The sequence below is a fragment of the Sorex fumeus genome, unplaced genomic scaffold (genome assembly GCF_029834395.1).
Source record: "Sorex fumeus unplaced genomic scaffold, SorFum_2.1 ptg000047l, whole genome shotgun sequence".
Classification (NCBI taxonomy): Eukaryota; Metazoa; Chordata; class Mammalia; order Eulipotyphla; family Soricidae; genus Sorex; species Sorex fumeus.
This window is the reverse complement of record NW_026606104.1, coordinates 16645001-16667649: the sequence shown is the minus strand read 5'-3', so window position 1 is coordinate 16667649 and position 22649 is coordinate 16645001. Positions and strand designations below refer to the sequence as shown.

At 42.7% G+C, this 22649-nt stretch overlaps 1 protein-coding gene across 1 annotated transcript in view; it reads left to right on the top strand.

Moving 5' to 3' along the window:
* DNAI3 (dynein axonemal intermediate chain 3) overlaps nucleotides 1–15779 on the top strand; it is a 76972-nt gene extending 61193 nt beyond the window's left edge. The window contains exons 17-22 of the mRNA XM_056122856.1: nucleotides 2457–2520; nucleotides 7864–7994; nucleotides 10404–10608; nucleotides 12454–12545; nucleotides 14452–14574; nucleotides 15296–15779. Coding sequence (XP_055978831.1) covers nucleotides 2457–2520; nucleotides 7864–7994; nucleotides 10404–10608; nucleotides 12454–12545; nucleotides 14452–14574; nucleotides 15296–15418 — 738 coding nt within the window. The 3' untranslated portion in view covers nucleotides 15419–15779. The remainder of the gene's footprint in view (nucleotides 1–2456; nucleotides 2521–7863; nucleotides 7995–10403; nucleotides 10609–12453; nucleotides 12546–14451; nucleotides 14575–15295) is intronic.
* The last annotated feature ends 6870 nt before the right edge of the window (nucleotides 15780–22649 follow it).

The following is a 22649-nucleotide window of genomic DNA, read 5'->3' as shown; positions in this document are numbered from 1 at the left end:
CTCATCCTGTTTGCGTAGGGCCCAGGTCTCTGAGGCATATGTTAATGCAGGAAGAACAGTGGAATCAAAGAGATGTGCCCGGAGCCGGAGGTTCTTCGTCCTCTTAGCTATTTCTTCGACGTTCTTGAAGGCATTCCAAGCCGCTCTCTTCCTCCTGCTCAGCTCGGGTGCCAGGTCATTTGTCATGTTGACTTCTCGACCTAGGTACACATAGCTGTTGCATTCGGAGATGGTCGTTCCGTTGAGAGCAAATGGGGCGTCAGGAACGAGGCTGTTTCTCATAAACATTGTCTTCATAAGATTCGGCTGTATTCCTACCTTTCCACACTCACGGTCAAAGTCGGCCAGCATTTGTGCCGCTTGGCTGATGTTTGGTGTTATTAAAACAATGTCATCAGCAAAGCGGAGGTAGTGTAGTTGCCGACCATCTATCTTCACTCCCATGTTTTCCCATTCCAGTCGTCGCATGATGTTCTTGAGGGTGGCACTGAAGAGTTTCGGTGAAATGGTATCACCCTGCCGAACCCCTCTCTTGACATCAACGATCACTTCTTTGTAGAATGATGAGATCCTGGTAGTGAATCCGTAATACAGCTCACGGAGGATCTTGATGTATTGGGCTTGAATGCCCTGATTGGCTAGGGCTTCAATGACCGCTTCCGTCTCAACAGAATCAAAGGCCTTCTTTAAATCAATGAACGTTAAACAGAGCGGCATCTTGAACTCCCGAGAAACCTCAATGAGCTTGGTTATCGTGTGGATATGGTCGATGGTGCTGAATCCTTTGCGGAACCCGGGTTGCTCGCATGGTTGTCCTTCATCTAGTGTTCTGCCAATCCTATTTAGGATGACTCGAGTGAACAACTTGTAGATGACAGACAATAGGCAGATCGGGCGATAGTTGCCAATGTCATGGATGTCTCCCTTCTTGAACAGTAGTAAGGTCCTGCTGGTTTTCCATTGGGACGGAACCTTGCATTTAGACAGGTAGCGAGTGAAGAGCCGCGCCAGTGTATTGATGAGTACTGACGGCAGGTTCTTCAGGTGTTCAGGTCTGACCTTGTCTGGCCCGGGTGCTGTTTGTTTCTTTACCGACGAAATGGCTTGTCAGATTTCGGAAGGGAGAACGTTGGGAACGACATATCCATCCTGTGGAATTTGGTATGTCGGCAAGTGGACATGGCTATCGAAGAGATTTGAGTAGAAGTCATGGATAATCTTCTCCATTGCCGTTCTGGAGGATGTGATGGATTCATCAGGATGTCGGAGGGCAGTCATCTTGGTCTTGTAGTTGGCGAAGGACAGGCGGGAGTTACGAATGCTTTTCCCAGCTTCTGCCGCATCTACCAGTACTTCTGCTCTTCTCTCTTTGAGGTCTTCCTTGATTGCATCTCTGCACTGCTTTTCGAGCTCTGACGTTAGCTTGCGGTTGCCTGAGGCATGCGCCAAACCACGCTGGCAAATTAGCTCAAGAGTTTTCGAAGACAGGCGTTTTTTTGTGGCTATCTCTTGGTGTTCCTCGCACATTCATGGAGGTGCTGAACCAGTTGATCGTATTCCTCGTCTATGTTGTCAACAATGGCATCTTCCCATGTTGCCGCAATAGTGCCAAAGAGTTCCCAGTTGGTGGTCGTTCTGGGAGTTCTCTTTTTGAACTTTGCAGCCCTTTCTCCCCGCTCTATGAAGTAGAATTTTGCAAGAAGGAGACAGTGGTCTGATCCCGTTCGGAATTTTGGGACAACAGCAACATTGGTCAGGCAAAACCGTCGATTGAATATGATGTGGTCTATTTCGTTGTGGAATCGTCCACTGGGAGACTCCCATGTCCAACGTTTAGATTCTGCCTTCTGGAACTGTGAGTTACCATGGATGGTCCTGGTCGACATGATGAACTCAGACAGTCTCTCACCCTGTTCATTCCATTCTAGGCCATGGGTCCCGATGTGAAGTTCTTCAACTGATCTTCTCGGTCCTATCTTGGCATTAAAATCACCCACAATGATCTAGTAGAAGGTGTGGTCTTCTTTATAGAACTTCTCCAGCTCCATGTAGAACTTCTCAATTTCTCTTTCATCATAATGAGATGTTGGTGCATAGACAACGAAGATAGAAACTGCTGGCAGTGAGCCACATCTATTCAAATGTTTACGTCCGATTTGGGCTGTTAGGCATTCGAATGAATCAATGCTCATGGCCAAGTTTGTGTTGACAAGGACACTGACGCCTCCGACACCTCTTTTATCGCATGTTCCTCGGAGCAACAAACTAATATTTTTGTTATTCAATGAGATCAGTTTTTAACTTCTTCTTTCCCTGCTATATTAAATCATTCTTCGATTAATTAACCAATGCTTTGTATTTGTTTAGGTTACAGTTCATCTTAGCAATAGAATGAAAGGTCTTTTGTCTCCTAAATTGTCACTGTAATACTGACCAGGAACCTGTAATATTTTTAGGAAGGTGAAGTGATATACACAGATTGGAAAATGGAAAGAGACCCTGAAACTGGCCGATTTTTGTGTAAGTTTTAGCAATTGCTTCATTTTGAAAGAGTTCATTCTTTATGAAGTTCTGAGAACCCTGACCTTGCCAACTGGAGGAAGGTACGTGAGATTCTGAATCTACATTTATTATGCCTGGTGAGGAGTAGTATAATTGTCACTTGGAAACTTATTAGAAATAGAGAACATGGGTCTTACCTAAGCCAACTGAATTTGATCAGGATTTATCTCATCCGTGGAGAAGAAATAGAATTAATCAATACACCTAGGTGAGATCGCTAGCACAGTGGGTAGGGCATTTGCCTTGCACGCAGCCAACCCGGCCGACCCAGGTTTGATTCCTCCACCCCTCTCTGAGAGCCCAGCAAGCTACCTAGAGTATCTTGCCCCCCCACGGCAAAGCCTGGCAAGCTACACATGACGTATTCGATATGCCAAACACAGTAACAAGTGTCACAGCTGAGACATTACTGGGCCTACTCGAGCAAATCAATGAACAACAGGAGGACAGTGACAGTGACCTAGGTGAGATCAACTCAAGGCTAGACGAACATCAGCTGCCTTTGAAAAGAGCTGACCATTCCACAACTTCTAGATTCCAAAGTCATTCAATGTTTTCTTGAGTGTGTCCATTATCAAATATCTGTAAGAGGTGACATATGCAAGGATAATAACCACATCCCTTCACTATCTAAATCTTTGGATCTACTGTTGAGAATACATATTTGTAAAAAAGAGAAGGTATCTATTCTCAAGATTACAATTAATAATAAAAGTTCCATATCTATTTAACTTTAATATGTATGAATATATCAACTGAGTCATTCATAGTTGATACATAGTTATGTTGGTATCTGTCATTAAGCAATGTAATTTCTAAGAAGTCTTCAGTCTGTTCCAGTCCTACAGTTCTGAGAGTGTGCTTCTGTGACTTGCACATTCTGTTGCTTAAGAATTTGTCAAATACTTTGGCTTTATCCCCAATCAACATATTTAAAAATCTGGCGAATGTGTCAATAAATCTAAGTTTTGTTTTTTGGGGGGTTTTTTGAGGGGGGGTCACACCTAGCGATACACAGGGATTACTCCTGGCTCTGCACTCATGAGCTACTCCTGGCAGTGCTCAAGGGACCATATGGGATGCTGGGAATCAAACCCAGGTCGGCCGTATGCAAAGCAAATGCCCTACCTGCTGAGCTATCTCTCCAGCCCCAATAAATCTAAGGTTTAATGGTCCCTCTGATAATTCTGATACAGGTCAAAATCTGAGAATCACTATTTATACTAAAATGTCCAAATGTCATTGACTATGAATGAGTTTTTGTAACAACTGATTGATTATTGAAGAACCCATCCTTGTCTTGAATAGATTCAGAGCACTGAGTTTTACTATAACTGCAAATACTTTCTTAAGAGATTTTTATGACATAAAAAATGGGTTTGAATTACATTTCAAAGTATGGAATACCCATAAGTAAATCAAGAGGCTATTATCAAGAGTCTAATAACCTTAAGTAAAGCCAGGACTACAAGAATCCTGTGTGTGGGATTAGTGAGGGGTTGCAGGTTTGCAGAAAACTGGGTGAGCTGGTTAGTTCTGTGTCTGGTTGGAAGGAGGGACTGGCAGGGCCCAGAGATCAGAGGTCATAGGAAACAGCTATAGGGACTCAGGTCTTTTTCCCATATTTTATCCCTTCCACTTCTATCATCCGGAATCAGAGGTACACCTACTTTTTCCATTGTTGTCCTTTGACTGGAAACCCAAATGTGGTTGAAAGGAGGGGGCATTAAGAGAAGATAAAATGTAACACAAAGGAGGATCAAGTGCTTGTAGAACTGAAATGGGGTTTTCACTTCATTTATTCCCAAATCTATGGTTGAGAGTTGAGCTCAAAATACATATTGAACACAGTGAATTGAATTAGACTCAACTTCCTTTATGCCTGTTCATGCATCTCCTTGTGACTAATTCATGAATGTTTCATTATTCATGATTCATGTACCGAATAACAGGTGCCATGTAATATGCTATACCCCAGGCTATATCTTAAAATGTAATAACCTAGGAGCCTATCCATGACTTGAATGTGCATAGGTGGACACTGGTTCCTCTTGGTCTCAACAATTTTCTTGGGGTCCCTTCTTCGGAGAGCCCGGCAAGCTACCGAGAGTATTCGATATGCCAGACACAGTAACAACAAAGTCTCTTCTGGAATCAGCTTTCTAAATTGGTTTTTAAAAGAGCCTACAAAAAGTGTTTGGTTCTTTGTCTTAAATCAGCTTTGTTCCATTAATAAAAAAAACCCGTAACAAACTTAAAAACCAAACACTGTGTGTTTGAATATCACAGGTTTATTCTTGGTTTCATTCGTTCGTTCATCAAATTATTAGAGAATCTACTAATAGAGCTGTGCCAGATAGTCAAGATGCTCTAAAGGAGTCCAATGACTTATTTTGACAAATGATGACATTACATAGATATTAGTGATATGCTTGGACGCAAACACCAAGTGGCATGAGATACTGGGGAGGGACTGACTTTCTTAAACTGGTAAAGAAAGGCCCCACTGTCAATAGGTCTGTGGTGGGGGGTTATGGTCTCTCGTGGTGAGAATGTGAAGCAGCTTCACAAGTCTAATGCAACAATCCCCAGGAGGTTTCTTTTTTAAAAAAATATTTTATAAAATTTATCCTCACCCACTCCTTAACCCATTTCACCTACTACTTCATAGCTGCCAATGTACTTGCCTTATCAATGAGCTCAGTTTTCCATTTGTGCTCTGAAAAATCCTCTTTAAAAAAATTGTTTACTTTTTCATTAATTTGTTGTGAATGACAAAGTTATTCATCCTTGGGTTTCAGGAATGCAATGTTTCAGCACCGATCCCTTCACTTCCACCAATGCCGCCTCCCCCACTTCTCTCCCACTCTGAGAGGAATTCTTTTCTTTTTTTATTTATATTTTTTATTTATTTATTTTAATTTATTTTTTATTTTATTGAATCATCATGAGATAATTACAAACTTTCATGTTTGGGTTACAATCACACAATGATCAAACACCCATCCCTCCACCAGTGCACATTCCCCACCACCAATGTCCCCAGTATACCCTCCCTTTCCCACCCACCTCCTGCCTCAATGGCAGACAATATTCCCCATTCTCTCCCTCTACTTTTGGGCATTATGGTTTGCAATACAGATACTGAGAGGTTATCATGTTTGGTCCATTATCTACTTTCAGTACACATCTCCCATCCCGACCAATTCAAGAAGAATTATTTTCAAAAATAACTTTGACATTGTGGTTTCCAGTACTTTGCAAATTGGGTTTCTCATGCATAGCAATTTACTGCCTTTCAGCCTGCTTATTGTAATTTTCTTATAATAAGCTGGCCGGGAGTTCTGGCATGCTACTTAATAACCTAAGAACAGCACCATGCATTGTGGAATGGAACAAAAGCTTTCACAGGAGAAAGGGAAGGAAAGTCACTGTAGGGTGAAGTCTCCGACATACTTCTTAGAACAGTACTGCTCTTCCACCACAGTTTTTCAGAAGGGATTTCCGGATGATCCTGCTTCCTTGGGGAAATAGTTGATCAGAGAGGGGTGATCAAAGTGGGAACACCTGAGGAGGCTGTTGTGGTCCTCTGTGAGAGGATGGTGGCTCAGGTAAAGGTGTCACAGAGTGGAATGGGTCATTTTTGTCAGCCAGCACTGCAGGACTTGGAGATGATGCTCACTAACTGACGACAATCCTAGGTTCTCAGGAATAAGAGCTGCAGTAAGAAGGAAGCGTTGCCGATTCGTTGCACCTTCATCCATACTAGCACTATCCTCTCCAGAAGGATAACCACAACAACCTCATCTGCTAACTCTTCTTTCCCATGCTTCTAATCTGTTCTTCCTGCAGCCGCCAGATAGTTCCATGGAACCATATTGTCTTCTAGAACTAAAAGACTCATTGAATCACTTTGCATATAATCTAAATTCCTTCTTCTATAAGGCTGTGGATGGTCTAGACCCTCCCCCGATCTTGTTCGCTTCCTGTTTTTTATGCTGGGAATATTAGAATGCAGCCCCATTACCTTTCTGAGATTTAGAATGACTATTCAACACTTTTTTCTTTAGGATTTTGGTCATGGTTCTGAATCACCAAAATGAAACCATTCCAAACCGCCACTCTGTTTTATTTACTTGTTTATTTATTTTGCTTTTTGGGTCACACCTGGTGATGCACAGAGTTTACTCCTGGCTCTGCACTCAGGAATTACCCCTGGCAGTGCTCAGGAGATCATATGGGATGCTGGGAATCGAACCTGGGTTGGCCACGTGTAGGGCAAACACCCTACCCGCTGTGCTATCACTCCAGCCCCACCACTCTGTTTTAGAAGATTCCTCACCAGAGAAGTCTTTCTAAACATTCAGCCAAAATTATGATTGTCTTCTGTTGTTCTCTCTGATAATTAATATTTTTCATAATAATTTCCACATTTAAATATTTTCATTGTTTTATTATTTGTTTGGGGCTGGAGCGGTAACACAGTGGGTAGGACATTTGCCTTGCACGTGGCAACCTAGGTTTGATTCCTCTGTCCCTCTCAGAGAGCCCAGAAAGCTACCGAGAGTATCCCGCCCATACAGTAGAGCCTGGCAAGCTCCCCGTGGCGTATTCGATATGCCAAAAACCATAACAATAAGTCTCACAATGGAGATGTTACTGGTGGCTGCTCAGGCAAATCTATGAACAACAGGAGGACAGTACTACAGTGATTATTTGTTTTATTATTTGGCTGCTTCGGGCTCTATGCTCAGAGGTTGCTTCTGGCATTGCTTAAGGGATCATTTGGTGTTGGGGATTGAACCACAGCCTCCCACATGCAAAGGATGTGCTCATCCTTTTGAGTTCTCTCTCTGGACATATTTTTAGTATATGCTTTGGGATTATTTGTACTGTGTATTCATCTTTTCCACTAGATGGACTAGATAGTAAGCTTCATGAAAGTGGGACCATGTTTGCTTATTAACTCTTGTTTACCCACCCATCAACAATTTCCGGGACTGACAATGCACAGAATTTATTAACAGAATGAATAAGTGAGTAAATGAGAACAAGCAGTATTTCCTCTGAGCCGTAAAAATGGTCCTGGAGGGAAATTCTGTGTATATGCCACAGAATGAGGAGCAGCTGTCCCCTGACAGATGAGCCATTCTTGGGACCTTTGCTTCTCCATTCTCGGTCATTAATTGGGTCCAAGTCCTCTCCACCTTGAACCTGCCTATCTCCCAACCTGTATACTGTTCCTCATGGAATGAAAGCCATATTATTATAGATGAAAGATGATCTTTTCCACTCCAACAGCAAAGAAGCCATTGAACCTGTATGCCGTCCATGATGGATCTGTTCACACGGTTCAGAGGTCACCTTTCTACAAGGACATCATCCTCACCATTGGTGGATGGAACCTGGCCATCTGGAAAGAAGGGGTTACTGTGAGTTGCCTGCAGAACAGAGCAGTGGGCGTGTGGTCCTTCGTTACTGAGAGACACAATATGAACACAGGCTGTTGTGACATAAAAGTGCCCAGGGGACACTTTTAGAGAAATTGGAACAGATGGTCTGGGTTCCAGCTTGTCAGCAGAACCACTGGGAGTCTTTTGAAAATGAACCCTTTGCTTTTCTTTCCCGAGGGGAGCTAACAGACCTTACAAACTCCTTGTTCTCTGAAACCTTTGAAGGTCTTTTCTTGGAAATAGATTGTGAGGCAGCTGACTTGAATTTGTGCTCTTTTTCCCCCCCTTCAAATACAAGAGGAGGTGCTGATTCTGCTTGAGGCCCAAAGAGAAACAATAGGCCTGTCAACTTTGCTTCTGCTCAAGGAATATGTCAGAAGGTTCCAAAAGGGGACCTAAGAAAGCTGAGGGGCACATCACCAGGCCAACCAGAGACATGTATGAGCCACAGAGAGGCAGTCAGAATGAGGAAAGACCTAGAGCTAAGCAGATAAGCAAAACTGAGGAAATCTAGAAAGACAGACAAAATCCAGTGAGGCGAGAGTGTGGGAATTGGTACTTTTTTGGGGGGAGGGGGTCACACCCGGTGATGCACAGGAGTTACTCCTGGCTCTGCACTCAGGAATTACTCCTGGCGGTGCTTGGGGGACCATATTGAATGCTGGGAATCAAGCCCGGGTTGGCTGCATGCAAGGCAAATGCCCTACCCTCAGTGCTATCGCTCCAGCCCCATTGGTACTTCCCCCCCCCCCCATTGGTACTTTTAATGGGAGTATAGATTAATATGTTCCTTCGGTGAGTGATTTTAAGATGACTGAAACCTGAAATACATGAACAAGTATTTTACAGGTACAGTGTGTCTATTCTTTGAATAAATTACATATGTTCTTTGGATAAATTATATAAATACTACATGAATTTTATTTAAGTAAATAACAGAAGTTGGAAGTATGGCTCAAGTAGTAAAGTACAGCATAGCATGGAGGAGGGCTTGAGTTTTACCCCCAAGGGGAAGAGGAAAGGGGAAGGGAAAGTAGAGGAAGGGAAGGGAAGGAAGGGAGAAAATTTTCTTTGAACTAATAGTTTTGTTTCTGGGGATGTACACAAATCCTAAAAAAAAAAGTATGACTATGAACCAGTTTGTTGTTAACTCTCAACTACTATTTCACTATTTCAGAAAGAAATTTTACTCTGTGCCAACATACTTATGTATGGTCTTTTTTTTTTCTTTTTGGGTCACACCCAGCAATGCACAGGGGTTACTCCTGGCTCTGCACTCAGGAATTACTCCTGGCGGTGCTCAGGGGACCATCTGGAATGCTGGGAATCGAACCCGGGTCGGCCTCGTGCAAGGCAAACGCCCTGCCCGCTGTGCTATCACTCCAGCCCCGTTATGTATGGTCTTTTAAAAAAAATAATGATGGAGTAGATTTAAAGAAAATTTAGGAAGATTGTCCAAAGATTACATAGGCATCAGGATGTTGGTTATCCACAAAAACTGAAAGAGCTGCCTGATGTGACAAGAACAGGCTTGGAGTGTCCATGAATTATGTCCTCCTCTGTTGTCCACTGGATCATTAGTTTCTTACACATAAATGGAAGGGTAGGAGATAGTTCTATGGATTAGTCCAGGCTCAACAAGAGTAAGTAGAAAAATGAATTACGGGGCTGTGGGTGAAGCATGATCTCAGGAAGGAAGGAGCATTCTGATCTATTCCTGCGAAAACTTCCCAAAGAAGTCAATATCCTCTATGAAAGAGAAAAGATCTTGAAATCACTTTCAAACAATGTTATAAGCCACTGAATGCAGCTCACAGAATTGGCTTTTTGTTTGCGTTTCCTGGCCACCTGAGCTGTTTTCCATGGGAAGCAGACACCTGACAACAAAATAAAGCTGTAATCATCATAATCTTTATTTATTTATTTATTATTCCATCACCTCCACAGAAAGAGCCATGGGCTTTAGCAGTAGTTGTTTAAAACCATTAACAACCCATCTGGAAGGTTTTTATTTTTTCTAAAAAGCAATCATTAAAGGACTAGAAAGGGACTGAATACAGCTTTGCATGCAGGTGACCAAGGTTCAATCCCCAATACCACATAATGCCCAAGAGTGAATCCTGAGCTCAGAACTGAGAACAGCCACAGCCTATGTGGTCCATCTCTGAAAGTCACTAAAATAGGGGCAACAAGATAGTAAGATAATATATAAGAAAAGAGTGATGACATGTAAAAGCTCTATAAGAAAAAAGGAATGACAAGTCCTAATGCATCTAAGTTTGCTGTTATATAATTATAATCATGTGATTTGTACTTGAAGTTGTGGGAAATATCCCTCATATAGTAGTAAAATATTTTAATTTGTCTTTTTGAAAAATGTGTTTAAAGGCTGGACCTCTCCTTCAGTCGTCCTGTTCAGCAAAAAGGTACACCTCAGGGCACTGGTCCCTCACCAGGCCTGGAGTCTTCTATGTTGGCCGAGAAGATGGATACATTGATATCTGGGATCTCTTGGAGAAAACCCATGAACCAGCCCATTCCCAAAACATTTGTATAACTAACATTACCTTCATCAAACCCTGGACCTTCTCTGGTATGTCAGTTCTTACCAAATAATTTTAGGTCCTTTTGTCTTTGTATAACTTAGGAACTGTTGTAGGCATTTTCCTAGAAAAATCTCCTTTCTTTTCTCAAGTTTTTGTTTCCCTTTCTTTCCCCCTCCCTTCCTTCTCTTGCAGGTTTTCTCTTCCATTCCCTTCCTGTACCTCCTCCTTCCCTTCTCTTTTCGAACCATATGTTAGATGCAGCTTTAGCTTCCCTCGCTGTTTTCTTTACCAACAATTGTTTCTGAAGTCAATGTTAGTATATTTTTAGTTGCCAAGCAGAAGCAATTTTGATTCACACAATGTAAACAACAAGCTTCTCATCTTCTTCATGTCATACAGAGTAATCCCTATGTCTCTGTGACATTGTTTCTGCTTCATTTCTGAATAGAATAAATTTTGAATCTCCAAAATTTAGCTACCTCAACAAATTTTAAATATTATGACATTTTGTGGATCTTCCTTGAACAATACCAACCAATTTCTCTTCCTGAGGTCAAAGGACTCTTTGAGGTCATATATCTATTTAAACTCCAAATTAGCTATGAAAGGAAATATTGTATAACAAAGCAAGCAACGATCAAAGGATGTGTCTATGAAAAAAAAATCTATTTCCTTCATCCCAATCTTTGTTTCAGCAAAGTCCTATGTTCTGTGTAAATCAACTGCTTTTTCATTTGTAAAAAGCTATAATAAGATAGTCCAGCGGGTAGGATCTTTGCCAACCCGGGTTTGATCCCCAGCATCCTGTATGGTCCCTTAAGCATCATTAGGAGTAATTCCTAAATGCAGAGCAGGAGTAACCCTGAACATCGCCAGGTGTTAACCAAAAAAAGAAAAAGTTTCTCTCAAAGGGCTGGAATACGTGTCTTATATGAGCTAGGCCCAAGATTGATCCCTGATCATTGTGACTCCACAGCCACAGTAATCAGTGGTGGTCCTCGAGGCCCAGCACCACTGGATCTCAGCAGAACCTCCTTGCTAGGCATGAATACCAAACTGTCAGTCTGGCACTACTGGGCCAAATATTGCCAGGAGTAGCCTTGAGGCACATTTGTGGTACTTCCTCTTAAACCCTATATTATCTCTTCAGCCCCAAGAAACATTACAATTAAAGATTTAATTTTCAGAATCTTTAGTATCCTAGCCTATCAACTGCCTTGTCTTATAGGTGACCGCAGTATTTTCCTGTCTTTATCACTTCTGAGTACCCAGGAGGGCTTAACAAGCCTGAGAGTTAGCCATCTGAAACTGACCCTCCGAAAATTAGAAGGGAAACAACTGCAAATGATGAGATATAAAATTAAAATCCTCAAGCACATTTGTGTTTTATGTCCAGTTTAAATGATCAAGGAAGCAATTTGTTTTTATTATAAGAAAAGTGGTTCTGGTTGTGCCTTTGAAATTCATCTGGGTAATGGTGGTGTCCTTGAGACTTTTCTTTTTCTTTGGTAAAAATTAGCTTTGTGGTTTATCTTTGAAAGTCTTTCCATGTGTTGTTCCTAATTTCTTCTCAAGACTGCACAGAAGTCCGAGCCACGGGGAAAGCCAGGCTAAGTCAGAAGCCAGCTCCTTATTTAGGCACCAAGAACACAAAGTCTGTTGTGGGAGGCTCAGCGGCTCAGCTTTCATTTCACCAAATGGAAAAAATGACTTTTATATGTTAGCCTTCCCAATCACGAACATCTGTGAAGATGGGAAGATCATCACAACCACAGCAAGTCCTTTGGGAAACCATGAAACAACAAAACATTGCATGTTTAACCTCTTAGGTGGCTTTCTGAGTGCTGAATTGCAGTTTTTTTCACCCCGTTTTTATTTTCTTCATCTTCTAGCTAAGCAGCAGTTTGTAGCCATTGCCGATTTTTATGGAACTCTGCATATACTAGAAATTCCTTGGTCATTAAGTCACGCTTCCTCCAATGAGGTCAGTAACTTTTGGCTTTGAGGATTTATCTGAACAGATGTTGCTGAGTTGGGTTTTAATAGCATATTTAGAAATGACAACATTTGGAGAAGGAAGTGGAACAATAGTTCCACTATTGCCTAGTACCCTGCTAACCCAAGTTTGAGTCCTTGGCATTACGTATGCTACCCCAATCACCACTAGGAGTAATCCCCGACTACAGAACTAGAAGTAATTCCTGAGTACTTCTGGGTATGGAAACTTCTTCACACAACCCCTCCAAATAGAAATGACAGCACTTTTGCACTAATGAGAGAATTAAAGAATGCCAAGGCCATGCAGACCACAACACCCTAAAGGAGAGAGAGTGGCACCTCTCCTGCCACAGAGGTGCGGGAGATGGGAAAGGGGGGGATGGGAGGGATACTGGGAACATTGGTGGTAGAGAATGGCCACTGGTGGAGGGATGGGTACTCAATCATAGTATGACTGAAAACTAAGCATGAAAGTTTGTAAGTTTGTAACTGTACCTCACGGTGACTCATTAAAAATAATAATAATTATAATAAATTTTTAAATTATTTTAAAAAAAAGAATGTCAGGGCCAAGCTTATAGCTCAGTGGTAGATAGCACAGTGATAGAGCACTTGCTTTGCATGTGTGAGGCCTGAGTTGGTTCTGTACCATGAAAAACAAACATACAAAACATATACTTGTAAATAAAGGGATATGGCCTTTTCCCCTTTCCCCTCTGGAGAAGCCTTTTCTTTCTTGGATACATATTTATCTTTCTGTCTCACATTTCTCTAAATTTCTTTCAGTAAAAATGATCTTTCTTTATTAAGAAAAGACGGTATGAATTTCTGTTGTATGGCTTTAAAAATATTCCTTGTCAAGATCATAGGGAGGGAGGCCAAGTAAAAGAAGCTCAGATTAGAGAACTGGCTTGTGGGTTCCTAATCCTAAAATGACATTTTCTAGCTATAACCAAAGCAAAGGACCCTTGTTTCAGTTCTTCCCTTTCTTGGAGAGTCTTTACTGGCATTTTTATTCATCTACGGACAGGAGTATTTAGTTGTATAGCTAATGTGCATGTAAAAAGAGCAATGAGTATAAAAACATCAATACAATCAGGCCAACATGAAACATGCAGACTGCAGCTGCTGCCAACCCCGGCATCTGAGGCTGGACACTGATAGGCCGGGCCTCTCCCTCCCGCTCACCTTATCCAGGCTCTCTGCTGGTTTTTCTGCTGTAGTGTTATGTCCACTGTCACACTGGGTAGCAGAACTCAGCTTGATCCACCTACCATCTGTATTTTTCAAGTTTCATTGTTATTATGAAACTTCCCTCTGTCTCAGAAATAGAAGAAAGGAAAGGAGTTGGTGGAGGAGACCCATCATGGGCTGGGGAGTCAGCTATCTAGTAAGGGCACATATTCCTGCCTGCACAGAGACCTAAGTTTGATTCTGGTCCTTGAATGTGGCTGCCTATGATTCTCCTGGATCTGAGCCTTACCATATCTCCATGTGGTCCAGTTGCCCAAGTATCAGTGGAAGTAGCTCCAGGGGGCCTCTGGGCACTATTTGGAAAGTCCTCCTCTGCCACACACACACACACACACACACACACACACACACACACACACACACACACACACACAAAGCAGTCCCTGATTATTCTAGAAGAGTGAAGTGTTTTGCTGCTTTTCCCTTCCAAACTTAGTCCCTTTCTAGAGCTCTCCAATTTACAGATCTCTAAACCTTAACTAAGTAGCCCCTAATTAAGAAATTTCCTCTAGCTATGGACCTGCAGATGGAGTAGCAAGTAGGCGATCGACCCGCTGACTGACAAGTGTCAGGAATTCTTCAGAGCCTTGAGAACATGGGCTGTGCATGTGGGCTCCACATTCCTTTGTTTCCAACAGATATCAAGCATGAACCACTACTTTGAGAGAGAAGTCAAGCATCTGGAATATGTTGAACAGCGCAAACTTATTCGTAAACAAGAAAAGATTCAAATAGAGCTTGAAAATGAGAAGAAGAAAGTTGTAAGTTTTCAGAACTCATGTTTACTTATATATCTGTTTGGCTCTATTCCATGGCTTTGGTAGTAAACCATGCTTTTCGTAGTCTTCCCTTACCCTCTTTCAGAGGGCAGAGAGATGTTTCCTGGGATTTTTGTTTTGACTTTTTGGGGGATGGGAGGGTCTCACCCAGACAGGATACTCTTGTCTCAATTCACAGGGATTGGATAGCGTAGTGTTTTAGGGGGTAGGGAATGCAAATGTACTCAGCCTGTTGAACTATCTCCCTCTCCTCCTGCACCCCCACCAGAGTATTTATCTGATTGTTTGTCTTGCCCTAAGAACCACCAATTGGACACTGGAATGTGCTCACATGCTTCCCTCTAGTTCTCTACTCCCCTCCACCCCCCACTCTCCCCCAAAAGTGGACAACAGCTCCCCATCACTGTGTAAGAGTTCTCCCACCCTGTTTTGCACACCCCTTCCAGAGAGAATGATTAGGTCAGCTGCTTTAAAACCCCACACGGCAGAGCCTGGAAAGCTCCCCATGGCATATTCGATATGCCAAAAACAGTAACAAGTCTCACAATGGAGATGTTACTTGTGTCCACTCAAGCAAATCGATGAACAACGGAAGGACAGTGCTACAGTGCTACAGTGCTTTAAAACACCCATTTCTCATCTTTTGGTATTTCTAGTTGTCAATGTTTTTACACGGGATGATGTGCTCCTTTTCTTCCCCTAGAGGACATATGTGAAGTCCAAAGAACTACTCGAGGCTGAGTTGAAAATGGACTATGAGGAGTACTTAAGTCTGGAACGGTCCATCCTTGTGAATCTTGGCCTGTCCAAAGTAACAGAGAAGTAGTACAGAAAAATGCAGGGAAGCAATCATGGTGGGGTTGGCAGGGACTATATAGAACTTTCTTTTCTTTCCCTTTTTTCCTTTTATTTGCAGTGCATGGAATTGAACACAGTCTCACACATGGAAGACATATATTCTACCACAGAGCCACATTTCTGGTTCCTTTTTATTTTTATTAATTATTTTTATGTATCATAAGCTAACAAACTGCACATTAAATTGCTTTATTTATAAATATTAAACATTATTTCTGTGCTGTTAAAACCTTTGATTTATAACAATATGATATTTATTTCAATTTCTGGACAACAGAGTTCCAAACTTTGTACTGAATATGAAAAACATCAATAATGAAACTGTCATTTTCATCTAGTAATGTGATGCTACAGTTTGGTTCAGAACTTCTCCATGCCCAGTCCTTTCATCCAGACTTATTTGTTTCAGACTGAAGCAGAAATCAAGCTTTGCTGCCATACCCAGGTGGCTTTTGTGGTTGTCTTTTCAAAAGATTGTTTCTCCTGAGCCACTGATCAGATTGCATGGTTGTATGCCAATGAAATAGCACAAATTGAATCCAGAAATATATTGGCTTGAGAGAGAGAGAGAAAGAGAGAGAGAGAGAGAGAGAGATTGTTATAGATTATTCAGGGAACGAAAAATTACTTTAGCCATAGAAAACAAGTCAGTGGTTGAAAAAACGAGAGACTTTATGTACAAAATAGATGCAGAAGAATATTTGATAAAATATGACATCCAGGACCAAGGACAAATTAAAAGGATTTGAGCTAACAACCTGTGATCAGTCTCTGGCACCACATGCATCCCACCCCATATCCAACCAGCACTGCTGGTGGTCCGCAGCATTGCTGGGCCCTAAGCAACACTCATCTTCAGTCAGCCCAGTCAGGCTGAGTGTTGCTCAGAATGATCCCTGGGCTCCATGAGTACTGCTTGGAAGACATAACCTTCTCCCAAACCAAATATTCATTTATAATAGAATAAAAATAAATTCTTGGTCCTGACCCCGCGCAAGGCTGTCTTCACCAGGGCAACTGGGAGAGGGGTGGGTTGAGTTTCCCTCCCCGCCCCAGCAGGACCCCTGCAGCCAAAAGTGCAGCCATGCTCAAGGCCACTCTCCACTTGTTCAAGACTTGGACAAGACTCACCTATGAGGGAACCTATAGGAAAGACCTCATGTATGCGGAACTGTGACTGGATCTCCAAGCTCACTCCGAACAGGACTGGGCCATCTTCCTCCAAGCTCCCCAGTTTTCCAGTAGCTTGGCAGTCACACCCACAAACTGCCCCCAGCATCATATAATCTTATCAAGAGCCAAGATTCAGAGACTATGAAATAAAGCTCCCAGAAGAGAGCGCCCTACAATGTCCTGGAGCACGTGGTCTCAACCTATTATACTCTAGACCATTGATGTACCAAAAGTAGCACACATTCATTTGGGTCTAACATATATGCTTATAGTCTCTTATACAAAGCCTCCATTGACTCCAGGATGAAATACAACAATCTTCACATACTTTTCTCTATGGTGGTTGGAAGGTGCATGGTGCTGGGATTGGTGTTCAAATATTAAATGTAATGAACTACTGTGAACAACTTTATAAAAATAAAATAAAAATAGAAAAAAAATAAAAATAAATTCTTAGAAACTACAGGAGGAAGAAAAATGTCTCGATTTGATTGAGGTCACCAAAAGACAATCCTTGGTGGGAAGGTGCAATGGTGGTGGGATTGGTGTTGGATATTGGGTATAATAAATGAAGAACAACTTTATAAAAAAAGTAATTCACAATCACGACTATCCTGTTGTTCGTCGATTGCCTCGAGCAGGCCCCAGTAATGTCTCCTTCGTCCTAGCCCTGAGATTTTTTAAAAAGTGCCATATTCAAGGCTCTTTCAGGGTTAGGAGAATGAGACCCATCATTGTTACTGGTATTTGGCATATTGAGTACACCACAGGGAGTTTGCCAGACTCTGCCGTGTGGGCAGGTTACATTCGGTAGCCTGCCATTTTATCCAAAGTAAGAATAAGATAATAAGATGTCTTCTGGGAGCTGGGTTTTATAGTCTCTGGGTCTTGGCCATTGATGGGATTACACGGCGCCAGGGGGCCAGTTGGTGGGTGTGACCTCTGCCTACTAGAATATGGAGGATCTGGGTGGAGGATGCTCAGCCCCGATCTGAGCAGGCTTGGAGATCTCGGCCCGGGACCTGCATGCCTTTGTTTCTCTGCCAGTACCTTTGTGCATGTGAAGAGTGGTCTCAGCATGGTGGTGGCTGGTTCTCGAGGTCTTCGGCTGCCAGAGCCCTGGTCGGGGCAGGGAGGAAAACTCAACCCGCTCCCCTCCAAGGGACCCCGGTGAGGACAGCCAGGCGCGGGGGCAGGAGACTCTTTATTATAAATAAATAAATAAATAAAAGGTAAAGGTAAAGCCCTTCCGTTGTTCGTCGATTTGCTCGAGCGGGCCCAGTAAGGTCTCCATTGGAGACTTTGTTGTTACTGTGTTTGGCATATCGAATACTTCATGGGGAGCTTGCCAGGCTCTGCCGTGCGGGCAAGATACTCTTGGTAGCTTGCCAGGCTCTCCGAGCAGGGCGGAGGAATCGAACTCCAGTCGGCCATGTTGGCTGCGTGCAAGGCAAACGCCCTACCGCTGTGCTATCGCTCCAGCCCTAAAATAAATAAATAAATAAATAAATAATAAATAAAGGTCCTCCCATTGTTCATCGATTTGCTCGAGCGGGCCCAGTAACGTCTCCGTTGGAGACTTCGTTGTTACTGTGTTTGGCATATCGAATACGTCACGGGGAGCTTGCCAGGCTCTGCCGTGCGGGCGAGATACTCTCGGTAGCTTGCCGGGCTCTCCGAGAGGGGCGGAGGAATCGAATTTGGGCTGGCCATGTTGGCTGCGTGCAAGGCAAACACCCTACAGCTGTGCTAAAATGAAATAAAGACAACCCTACGGTGAGCTCATAATTCCTCTAGCTATGGAAAAAGATAGGATACTCATGTTCTTATCATCTGATCCTTCATTCATTAGGGGCAATAAGGGGAGAAATGAGAAAACACGTGAATCCATGTTGTGTAGGAGCTAGTTGTATCTCACTAAGAGGCTCATGTAGCAGAAGAGTGACTTATAGGGAGAGGAGGTGTAGGGAGAAGAGCAGGAGATGGAAAAGTAGCAAGTTGTGACTGCTTCTGTTAACCAACTAAAGATGCTGGATTAGAGTTTACAGATAATAGGAATCAACAGAAGGGCTGAGCAGGAAGGTGACACATTAGCTTTAATTTTCAGGAAAATGATAAATGAGTTTGAGCAGTGAGTTCATGACATAAAATCTATTAGGAGTTGATGGTAATCAATAGTTCAAGGTAAAAGCCCATGAATGTCCTGTCCTGGGACTTCCTGGTGCAAGTAGAAATGGGAAATTGATTGAATAGAGGAAATAAAATTCAGAGTTCTAACAAGGGATTACACTTGTATCTAGGCATGGCAAGCCTTGGATTATAAACATGATTAACAAGCAGTGAGAAGGTGAAGACAGGACCAGAGGTGGCATAGGAACAGTGATGGAAGGTACATTGGTGGTGGTGGGTACAGTAACTTTGCACACCAGTATCATAAACTTTAACACTATCATAACCATCTTACCTAAACTGCAATTAAAAAAATTAAATTAGGTACTGGAGCAATAGCACAGCAGGTAGGGCATTTGCCTTGCACAAGGCCGACTGTGTTCGATTCCCAGTATCCCATATGGTCCCCTGGGCACCACCAGGAGTAATTTCTGAGTGCATGAGTCAGTAGTAACCTCTGTGAATCACTGGGTGTGACCCAGCAAAAAAAATTAAAATTAAATTAAAAATTAAATTAAGGAGATCATTCAGTTGACACCTTCAGTTGGGTGTCCAAAGTTTCCATCCAGGGAAGAGAAGGAACAGGTGTCCTTCCCTGTGAGAAAGCTCCCTGTTGACCAATCACACTGCCTGGGGGACCTGTAATAATCTGGGGAGTCAGATAGGAATTTGAAGGTCCTGAATGAGGTTGTTCCACAACCCACATCTGCTTGATAACTCTAGTGAGCAGATGGTTATAAACCTGAAGAATAAGACATTTTTGAGACCTGTTCTTGAAGAAAAAGTCATTTAGAATTTCTATGCCAGCAAGGAAAGATTTCCTTAAAGAGGAAAAGCAATATGAAAGGAGAACCAGTAAGAAGAAATTTCACCCAAATAAACAGGCCCATGCTACAGCTTCTGACACTCTCTCACATTATTGATACTGAAAGGTTATCAAGAATATCCCTTACCAATATTGTAAGTCTACCACTGTACCTCATGGTGTTTCATTATTAAAAACTTTTAAATAAATAAATAAATGAAAAGCACTGGTGGAGGGATGGGTACTCGATCACTGTATAACTGAAACCCAAGCACAAAAATTTGTAAGTCTACGACTGTACCTCATGGTGTTTCAATAATAAAAACTTATTTTATAAAAAGAATATCCCTTACCTACTATTTAACCCTCAAATCTTGTTCAGCACGACCATTCCCAGTTATTATTGTCATAGAAGTCTCTTCTCTAACTTACCTGCCCTCAGCCCCACACACATTTGTGGTGGTGAAGATATTTTGTTTGGGTAATAAATGCAAAAGTAAAAAGTTATTAATTTTTTAAAAGATTCTGGAGCTGGAGAGATAGTATAGCAGTTAGAGCACTTGCAATGCTCATGGCCAACCTGCATTCGATCCCCTGCTCCCCATTTGGAGCCCTGACAGGAATGATCCCTTAGCACAGAGCCAGAAGTAAGCCCTGAGCACAGCTGAAGGTGGTCCCAACCCCCTTTCCCCCACCCACCCACACACAAATCAGTCTTAGGCACTTGAAAAATCAGATGTGACCATTTAACCATCTGTATGATTTGAGACAAGTGACTTGTACTGTGAAACATAGGCTTTCGTTATTAAGTCAAATTGAGAGTATTTACTTTGAAACATTTTATGAGGGATAATTGAGCATCTGCATGAGTGATACCCAATAAACCCCTGCCAGCCTCCTTGCTTTAAAGCTCAGGCAAAGCCTTGAAATCACCCTTCATTTCTCTTTCTCTCAGAATTCACACCCAATCTGTGAGTACATTTTGTTGAACACACTTTTAAAATAGATGCAGAACCTGATCACTTCCCTTTTTCTTGTCCAACTACCATGGTCCAAGGCTCCATCCCTCTCTCCATAGCCATGGGAGGATGCTCTGAATGGAGTCAGAAGCTGTCATCAGTCTCTGAGAAACTCAGCGTCCCAGCAAGCCAAAAGTTACTGTACAAATGGCAAACCCTCTACCTCCTCTTCTCCACTGAACTAAGAGTGATCAAACAGGCCATGCGAGTCCTTTGCCCCACACACATGTGTGTTATTCTGTGCTTTCTTTGGCAATTTTCACTATGTTGTTTAGAGTACCTAATCTGGGCCAGGCCATTCAAATTTAAACAGGTTTTCAATGTCAATTAGAAAGGGTGACATTTGAGTCAAAGGACTGATATAGGTGAGGGATGTTTCCTTATCCCTCTCAAGAAACAGCATGTTGCATCACTGCTCCCCAATTCAGCTGACTTCTGCTCAGTTTTGCCTAATATAAGTAGGTGTGTGACCACTAGTCCCCACCATACACCCCACCCCCATGCAAAAGATGGGAACATAAGGCTATTCCCCAGGGCTGCACATTGTTCTAACAAAAGCAGAGTTTGATTTGGCATGGAAGAAATGGATAATGGGTAAGTCCTGTCTGCCTTAGAATGATCAAGTAAAGGGCTGAGAACAGTGCCGAGTCAATAGCAAGCAGGAAGTACGTTTGCTATTATTTTGTCTACCTTCCAAAAACAACACGATTACAATGTTTTCTCTAGAAACTAAACACAGGGCTCCTCTTGCTATGACAGCAGTTGCTATCAGTTTGGTTATTTCCCGTGTCTTTATGACCTGCTTTTAATTGTCTCATCATCTCACCAGCTGGTGGTTACCAAAGGGGCCACATATACAGTCAGAACTCAAGGTTCAGGGGCTGTCCCAACTGCTTGTCGTATAAATCGCCAGGTAGTCATGGGGTGAGGACAAAGTCAGGTATACTTAAAAACAAGCCCACAGATCCCAGGCAGGCACTCAATATTTCCTTCTCTCAATGTGCTAGAACAGCCAAATCACCTGCAACGTGGCAATGTGGGGGAAGATGCTGGGATAGAAGACTGTGGTCTTGAGGCCAACTCTAAGATAGGGTTAGGTATGCATGAGATTCATGAAGTGGGGAGAGCAGGAGCCAAAGAGCCTTCAAGCCAAGGTGCAAGTCTGTTGCATCTGGTAGGAGAGAAGGGAAAAGTGAAGGTAAGGTTAGATTCTCCACTCTGCTTCCTCTCTCTTCTCAGACTGAGTCTTTGCAATGGGTCAACTTTACCAGGCAGCCTCCTCTTCCCTGGAATAAGTTCTCCCTAATGGCTCCTAACTGCTCAAACTGGTGTCCATTCTTCTGGTCTAGATCCCCTGCTGGCACACAAGTTGAATCCCAGCAGGTGGACACAGCTGAGCTCAAACCAGGAGCCAACTCCCGGAAATTGAAAGGGAAATGGAGGAACTGATGTGCATCCTTCCCTTCTTCACTGCTCTAATTTTCTTGCCCACTGACCATTTCCCCTTAATTGCACTCATCTTTTTTCTGCCCTTAAGCCTTTTGGTCAGTATCCAGTGCAGTCAGTGAAAAAAAGAAACAAAACTTGAGATTCAAGCAGACCTAAAACAGAATCTCAGTTTCCTCATCCTAGGGAAGCTGCCCTGTCCCCTAAGTCTTGGTTCTGTCATCTGTAAAAGGAAGCTATAATTACACATTGCCCCCCCCCCCAAAAGATAACACATGTCAAATACCAGGCACAAAGTTGGTGCTTTATAAAGACTGCCTCCTTTCCTGCAATCTGCAGTCTCACGTGGGCTCACGTTCACCCGAACATCCTAGTGTTCCCTTTTTGTCATAGGCAATACTGTCTGATTTGAACATTTTGTTTGGCTATAGTATGTAATTGTTTTGTTTCAGCACAGCGGTAGGGCGTTTGCCTTGCACGCAGCCAACATGGCCGACCCGAGTTCGATTCCTCCGCCCCTCTCAGAGAGCCCAGCAAGCTACCGAGAGTATCTCGACTGCACAGCAGAGCCTGGCAAGCTCTCCGTG